The sequence below is a fragment of the Pteronotus mesoamericanus genome, unplaced genomic scaffold (genome assembly GCF_021234165.1).
Source record: "Pteronotus mesoamericanus isolate MK-2021 breed Mesoamerican mustached bat unplaced genomic scaffold, CSHL_Meso_final contig_82, whole genome shotgun sequence".
NCBI lineage: Eukaryota > Metazoa > Chordata > Mammalia > Chiroptera > Mormoopidae > Pteronotus > Pteronotus mesoamericanus.
In genome coordinates, this window is record NW_026555265.1 from 9948630 (window position 1) to 9957102 (window position 8473).

At 34.9% G+C, this 8473-nt stretch overlaps 1 protein-coding gene across 2 annotated transcripts; it reads right to left on the reverse strand.

The window, feature by feature from the left end:
- Positions 1–7246: 7246 nt before the first annotated feature.
- LOC129079903 (ubiquitin-conjugating enzyme E2 L3-like) lies at positions 7247–7711 on the reverse strand. 2 transcript variants are annotated; one of them, XM_054585162.1, is made up of 2 exons: positions 7685–7711; positions 7247–7588 (listed from the first exon to the last, which is right to left on the reverse strand). In XM_054585162.1, exons 1-2 carry the CDS (start codon positions 7709–7711, stop codon positions 7247–7249), a joined length of 369 nt encoding a protein of 122 aa, XP_054441137.1. The 2 variants fall into 2 exon arrangements, with proteins under 2 accessions (XP_054441137.1, XP_054441136.1); XM_054585161.1 differs by having other exon boundaries at positions 7247–7711.
- Between the last annotated feature and the right edge of the window lie 762 nt (positions 7712–8473).

The window sequence follows — 8473 nt, forward strand, 5'->3', positions numbered from 1 at the left end:
ATAAAATAGTGTATGTAAAGGCATTTCATAAATAATATAATTACATAGAAAGAGAGGAACAGTGTCCACACACTTTTCTCTTACTAAATATCATGTATCCAGTATGCAAAAACTCAAGGCACATGGCAATAATGCTGTCCTCACTAGAATAAATTAGTGAAAAAGTGTTTTTTTTTAATTTTTAAATCATGTTTATTCTATTAGAGTTGTCTCAATTTTTCTCCCTTTGCCCTTCTCCACCCATCCCTCCCCACCCCCACCACAGTCAATTCCTACTCTGTTGTCCATGTCCATGGGTCATTCATACACGTTCTTTGTTTAGTTCCTTTTCCTTCTTTCCACCATTGTCCTCCTTCCCCATCCCCTCTGGTCATTTTCAGTCTGCTCCATGCTTCCATGCCTGCAGTTTATTTTGTTCGTTAGTTTATTTTGTTGAAGATTCTACTTATAGGTGAGATCATATGGTATTTGTCTTTCACTAACTGGCTTATTTCACTTAATATAATATTCTCCAGTTTCATCCATGTTGTCACAAAAGGTAGTAGTTCCTTCTTTCTTTTCTATTTTTTTAAATGCAGATTTTATTTATTTATTTATTTATTTACTTTAAATGTCAAGATCCATTATATTTAAAAACTTAAATCCATTATAAAATCTCAGCAATTAAAACAACATGATGCCAACACAGAAATGATCAAGTAGATCAATGAAATGAGTATTCTAGAAGCAAACATGTGTATATCTAACAATGAGAGTAGATCCCTGGCTAAAGGGAGTGCAGAGTGGCCTAGAGACACTTGAGGAGACACTGGGGATGGAGGCTTTGGGGAAGAGAATAGAGCGACTAGGTGGGGGGATCCTGGTGCTGACTCCTCCCTCATATGGCAGCAGCCATCTGGAGCAGGCAGACCACTCCCCTGAGTAGCAGCAGCATGAGAGGACTCAATAATCCTGCCCCCAGGAGGGACTCTGCCCTGACTTGTGCGGTCTAAGCCTGACTGCTGAGTGCAGAGTGACTAGATTAACAACTGAAGGAGACAGCCACAGACAGTAGATTCCTGGAAGTCTTGAACAGACTGCCTAAGGTCAGAGAGGGTCAACATCTGATGTCATCAGAAATTAGTGAAAAAGTGTTTTAAACTCAAGAGCATAAAGTCTAATAATATTCTTTAAACTAGTTTCTCTGATGTATTAATTTATTTCTTTTTCTTGAGCATTAAGGTTATTGAGCTTATCTATTTCCTCTTTCTTTGAGAGGAATAAATGAGGTATTCACCACTGACAAATGCTCAAAGAAGAGAGCTGTAAAGAATGCAGATCAGACACACATAAACTGTGACTCAGTTCTCATTTACAATTTACTGTATGAGCAATATATAAGTATATACTTATATTAGTGATTATATTTATAGCTAAAAGTATTTTAAGTTAAATTTATCCAATCAGAAAAACACTATACTTGGTCAAGCTTTTAGAGTATAGAAACAGTTATATAAAGGGGGACCCCTCCCCCAAAACTGAATTATCTTCTGGAGGGCAGCCCCTTGCAGCACAGGCTTCCCCAATAGGTGAGTGTTCTAGGAACCCATCTGTATCAGTGTACCTGCTTGCATTGTTGTGAGAGGCTGCATGTGGCTTCAGTGAATTTTTTAGAAGACTCTTTCAATGATTTGCCCATGATGGGTGACTTAGAGCACACCTGCCCATACTGTGCTGAGTGTTCAGCAGTTTTTGACCAAAAATGACATGACCGCCATACCCTACTCTCCCTATTTACCCAATCTTGCCCCAAGCAACTTTTTTTGGCTTCCCTGGATAAAAAGAGTCCTCAAAGGGAAATATTTTGCCAATGTTCAAGAGGTGGAATGAAAAATGGCAGAAGCACTGAAGAGCATCAAAAGAGATGGATTCAAAAACTGTTTTGAGCAGTGGAAAAAAAAAGTCTTTATGAGTGTATTGCATCAAACAGAGGGTACTCTGAAGGTGACTAAGGTTTAAACACGCCATAATAAAGGCGCAATTTTTTATAAATAAATTCTGTCTTTGGGGGCCCCTCACCTTGTATTATACAGCAATAGATCATACCCACTTCTACCCCTTGATTACCAGACAACTGAGTCCTGGATGTGGGAGAAACACCACCATAGATTGGATGGATTTAGACATAAACAACATTCTGGAAAATAAAGGAGTGGCACTATTCAGTATTACTCCCAGTGATTCGCTACCACCATCTTTGCTTCCTGTAACTACAACTGGTATAGAGGTCAGAGTTCCAAAGGGAGTAATGCTTCCAGCAGGAGACACAAGAAGAACTCTATATGAAGATAGAGGATAGGAGAGCTGTAACTACAAACCAAAGAGAGGAAAAAAAGCCAGAAGTTGCTGGCATGACAATATACCAAAAGCGAGGAACAGTCACGGGATGATTCCCCTACAGGTTTCAGAGGGAGCACAGCCCAGAAAGCACCTTGATTTGAACTTGTAGCCTTCAGAACCATGAGACAATCGATTTTGGGGTTATATTTTATAAACTAGTGTATGGTACTTTATTATGAATGTCTTAGAAAAGTAATGCAATGAATATTTTAATCCTCTAGATTTAGCAAGGCACAGAACTTGGTTAGGAAGATGTATGATATACTATTATCTGGCAACTATTGGTTATGGACTGTCTCATTTTTCAGGAAAAGGTAAGAAGGCATAAGAAGGTAAATTGAATCAGGTAGTGCAGTCTTGAAATAAAACACATGTTTACATTCTCTACAATGAACCACCTTTTATTTTTCACTTTAAGAAAATAATATGTTAATTTTATATGTGGAATAACATTGGCAGTAGACTTGGGGAATATGTGCCAGTTTTATAAGTGTAATAGAAAATGATTTAGCATCCAATGATGTTCTTTTAAACTTTACCCAAGCCGAGGGTCTAAAAAGACCAGGGAGGTCATTATGTTGCCCATACTCCCAAAGCAATATTTAATTTGGGCCAAGGAAGTACAGACAGTCCAAAGAAATAGGGAGGAGAAAAGGGGGTTTTAAACAATCCCATAAGGAAACTTTTAAAGGAGTGTAACATCCATCATTTTGTCAACAGTGATTTAGTTAAGGCTAAGATTTTTAGAGCAGTTCAACAGGACTTTGAAATCTAAATGTAATGTTTCGGTTTTTTATTGTTAAAAACACATTTTAATACATTGACATAATTTAGACCTTTATCACTAGCTACAATGACCAGATAATCTGCGAAAAACAAACAAACCAACAAAAATCTATAAATGTCCTAGCCAGAAATTCTTTAGATCTTTAAAAAGAAAACCAGAAAATTCCACTTTGTGAGAAAGCAAATCATGGGATGTCACCTGGTTTAAAGGAGACATTTAGAAAGTGGTACCAGGAGATAGTAACAAGAAAGATATATTTAGTAACAAAACTGGTAACCAGTAGTTAGCAACTAGTTTACAGTTAAAAGATCATGAAGATGCAGAGATTAGCTGCCAGAAGAACCAAAAACCATAACCCTATGTGAAGTCAGGACACAACAAAGAAACATAATGGGAATGAGGTCATTCTCATCAAATGGTTAAGCTGACCTGAAAATATTAATAGTTGGATAAAGCTTTGATGACTCAGAACTTTTGCATGATGAAAAGTAGATGAAAGAAATGGTTTTATATTGCACTACCCCACAATGTTTCAACATTACCTTTCCCCTGAAGTTTAAGGATATCTGATAGCTGGGATTTGAGATCGAGGCCACAGAATGAGGCAATCACCCCTGAGATACTTGCTTCTGGTGTGGAGGACCATACTCTCTAGAGGAATAAGTGTAAATTATCAATTACATTATATTTATATTTAGAAAAGAACAAATTAGTGCAAGCCATCTCCTATGATCCCCTTAGAATTTTATGTGGGATCTTTTGCTTTTAGCTGGCTAAGAGAAAAAGTGAGATAATTGCACAAAACATTTGTTGTCAGGCCTAGAAGTAGGTGCATCCTGTCTACCACTTTACTGCGGCCAAAATCCAAAAATAAGGCCATATTTATATTGAACTTTGGGCTGGGAAAGGTGGCCTCCCCATGTGGAATAGGCTATTAGATTAAAAAGCATCTAGCAATTTCTGCAAAGAAATTGATGTATACAAACATGCACAAAAATTCCCTATTTTCATTTTGTTGGTATTCACAGAAAAGTCTGAACCCAACTATTAATTTTCAGTCTTTCTGGATTAAATTGGTTGTAGATAAATCTGTTCAATATACAGCTTATACTGGGTTTGGCTTTGTGAGTCAATCTAAGAGTTTTCTCTTATACTAGATGAGTTTATTCACTTGTTTATTAATCTGATATGTTTAGTCTTAGTTCTTTCAAACTATTTTTTTCTTTTAATTTTTTAATGTTTGCCATAAGGTTTTGTTTTACTTTGGTTTAGTTTTCTTTCTAATCCTTTCAATGTTTTTTAATACTAATATATTTTAATTTTCTGATTTTTGTAGGTTTGAAATCTGTTGGCTTTAAACCTGTGGAATAATTTGGTCTTGGATCAAATTCCTCGGAGGTTTTCTCTTTTCCTTTGGAACTGTAAATAATGTTTCATTGTCTTCTAGCACTTACTATAACTAAGAGGAATTTCTGTATAACCTCTTTATTTTTGGAATAAGGTAAATTTTTAGGCTATTTCTTGACATCAACTTACTCGTGTAAATGTGTTTTAAAACAAGACGTTATGAAACTACTGAATAGTTTTCCAAAGTTTTATACTATTTTACAATTTCACCAGCAATTTGTGAGTTTCTGTTGCTTTATATCCTTTCCAAAACTTGGCATTTCTAGTTACTTTAATCTTATCCATAGGAAAAGGTGTGTAGTAGTAACTCATTTGAATTTCAGTGTGCATTTTTCTGATGGCTGTTAATGGTGAGCATTTTTCATGTATTTATTTACCACTTATATATTTATATAGTATTATATACATATAATTTTATATAACAATAAAATATGGTTATAACTATGGTCATAATAAAGTATATATTCTGTATATTAAGTGTATGAATATACTTATGTATTTATTTATATAATTTGATAGATAAAATGTTTTCTCCTAATCTACAGCTTGTCTTTTAATTTTCTTAATGGTAAGTTTTAAAAGCATAAGTTACCCTATGAAAGAACAAAGTGAGAGGCATCACACGTCCTGATTTCCAGCTATATTATAAAGCTATGGTAATTAAAACAATGTGACACTGGCATAAAAACAGATATATTGCCCAATGGAAAAGAACTAAGAGCCTAGAAATAAACCTATTTACATATAGTCAACAAATGGTTGACAAGGGAGCCAAAAATACTTAATGGAGAAAAGATTGTCTTTTTAGTAAGTGGTTATGGGGAAACTGGATATTCATATGTAAGAAAATGAAACAAGACCCTTACCTTATACATCTAACAAAAATTAAATTGAAATGCATTAAAGACTTCTAAAGTGCAAGCAACAAAATAAAAAATAAACAAGGGGGCTCCCTCTAACTAAAAAGCTTCAGCACAGCAAAAGAAACCATCAACAGAGTGACAAAACAACATATGGAATGAAAGAGAAAAATATTTTCAAACCATGTATTTGATAAAGGGTTAATATCCAAAATACATAAGGAACTCATAAAACTCAATAGCACAAAAGAAATAATTCAATTAAAAAATAGGCAAAGAAGCAAATAGACATTTTCCCAAAGAAGACATATAAGTGACGAACAGTACATTAAAGGTGCTCAACATTACTAATCATCGGGGAAATGCAAATCAAAACCACAAGGACATATCACCTTATGCCTGCTGGAATGGCTATTATTAAAGAGAAGAGATAACAAATGCTGGCGAAGATGTGGAGAAAAGGGAACTTTTGTGCACTATTGGTGAGATTGTAAATCAGTACAGCTGCTATGTAAAACAGTATGGAGATTCCTCAAAAAATTAAAAATATAACTACCATATGACCTAGCAATTGTACTTCTGAGTATATCGGAAAACACTGTCAAAGAGATAGATGCACCTTCATGTTCATAGCAACATTATTTACAAGTCAGGCTATGGAAACAACCTAAGTGTCCAACAACGAATGAGTAACGAATGGACTATTACTTAGCCATAAAAAGAAAATCCTGTTATTTGCAGCAACATGGATACAACTTGAGGGCATTAATTATTTTGCTAAATGAAATAAGTCAGGCAGATAAAGACAAATACTGTATGATATTATTTATATAGAGAATCTTAAAAAAAAACTTGTAGAAAAAGATATAAAAATTGTGATTATCTGGGGTGGTTGTGGTGAAGGGGAAATTGAATGAAGGTGATCAAAAGGTACAAACTTCCAGTTATAAGATAAATAAGTACAAGGGACGTTATATAGAACATGGTGACTATAGTTAACACATTGTTATATGGTTGACAGGAATAAATCCTGAGTTCTCATCACAAGGGAAAAAAGGATTTTTTGTTTTTGTTTTTGTACATATATGAGATATTGGTTGTTAACTAAGTCAATTGTGGTCATTTCACAAATATGTAAGTCAAATTGTGCTGTAAACATTAAATTTATAAACTTAAATTAAAAATGAAGATACTATTGTAAAACCTAAATAATAATAATAATCTCATTTATTGAAACCACTCCAAAAGGAACCAAGACTGTGACTGTTGTTATAACAAAACACATTTTAATACAGGTAAAATGGATAACAAATCAATTCTGAGTAGGGAAGCAGAGAGGAAAAGAAGAAAGGCAGTTATTATCATGGAATCTTTCTGCACCTCTATAGTTTCAAGCAAGGAAAAACAAATAAGGATAAGTGAGTGAGCACTGTAAACCAAGAGCTGATATTTAAGAAGAAACTGGAAAGGAATGAATAGGAAAGTCAGAATCATAAAATAAATATTTACCAAAGAAAATTTGTAGATTGCAAATTAGTTTTAAAACATATAGCTAATTTTACATTCTATTTTGGGATGAAGTGTGGTACTACCCTGCCAAATAGAGGTGTTTTTTCGTTTGTCGTTTAGACATCTTAAATTTCTAATCCTTTCTTTACAGGTTACATAGACCAGTTTTAATTAAGAAAACTGTAGAAAGTTAGTAACTGCCACTAACGGTGGCACGTGTCAGTTTTCCAGAGTCCTGCTTTGCAGGTGACAATGCGTTGCTGGGGTTTCTGCTTCCACTCGCTGGAATCCGTCGCGGCAGATTTTAGTCCACAGGCCGCTTTTCCCCATACTTCTTTGTAAATGCTTTAGCGTTCTTACAGAATTTCTTATGATCTTTAGAGTATTCTTCAGCTAGGTCTGCTCGAAGTGGGTGCTCAGGCTGAGGGTCGTTCACCAGTGCTATGAGGGCCTGGATCACTTGGTCGGTTTTGGTTGCTGGCTTCCAGTTTTCAGCACTAATTACTGGCAGACAGACCTGCCCCTTTTCGTCAATGTTGGGATGATAAATCTTAGTTTTAAATATGATCTTCGGCGGTTTGAATGGGTACTCGGCTGGAAAGTTGATTTCGATTCTGAAGGCTCCCTTGTCATACGGAGGATTGTCAGGGACAATAAGCCCATGCCAAGTCAATAAATTAGCGTCATCAACCTGGATGTTTCGGAAGTTTTTAATTCCACATCTACGGATTTCTTCAAGCTCCTTCATCAGCCTCCTGCTGGCCGCCATCTTGGATCTGCTTCTGCGCATGGAATTTTGGACGTCGCAGCAATTTCCTCTCAACAACGGCGCCTGCAATTCCTGTTCACGTAGTCAAGTCGCTAGTTCCTTGCAACAGTTCTCCAGCCGCTTTCATTTCTTTGTAAAATACACTTTACATCTTATTAAAAAATTTATTAAGCTATAACATTTATAACAAATCCTTAGAAATGAAGGGCAGAAGTTTTTAATTTTGAAAAGTCTTTTTTATGATAGGAGCGTTTGGTGTTTTATCTCAGAAATCTTTGTCTACCCCAGTTACGTGAAGATTTTCTCTTAGGTTTTCTTCTAAAAGTTGTATAATGTTTTAGCTTTTATGTTTAGAGTTATAATTCATTTCACGTTAAATATAAGTATTTTTAAAAAGTTAAATCAACCTTGAATTTCTTGAATAAGTTGGTAATGTATTATTTTTAGGTATTACTGGATTTGATTTACATTACTTTGGTAAGAATGTTTGCATCTATGTTCATGAGGGCCATTCATCTGGAGTTTTGTCTACTGGTAATGTCTCTCTGGTTTTAGGATATTAGGATAATGTTAGCCTTATAAAATCAGTTGAAAATTTTCATTACTACTGTTTTCTGAAGGAGTATGTGTAAGATTCGTGTTGCTCTTCTTTTAATATTTACTTGGATTTATCAGTCCAACTATGTGGGACTGGTATTTGGGGAGAATTTTTAAGTAATGAATTTCATTTTTTAACGTAGGAGAGTTATTCATATGCTTATT

Bases quoted from the DNA above. Each gene is read 5' to 3' on its own strand.
- LOC129079903 (XM_054585161.1), bottom strand. From the start codon at position 7,711: ATGGCGGCCAGCAGGAGGCTGATGAAGGAGCTTGAAGAAATCCGTAGA.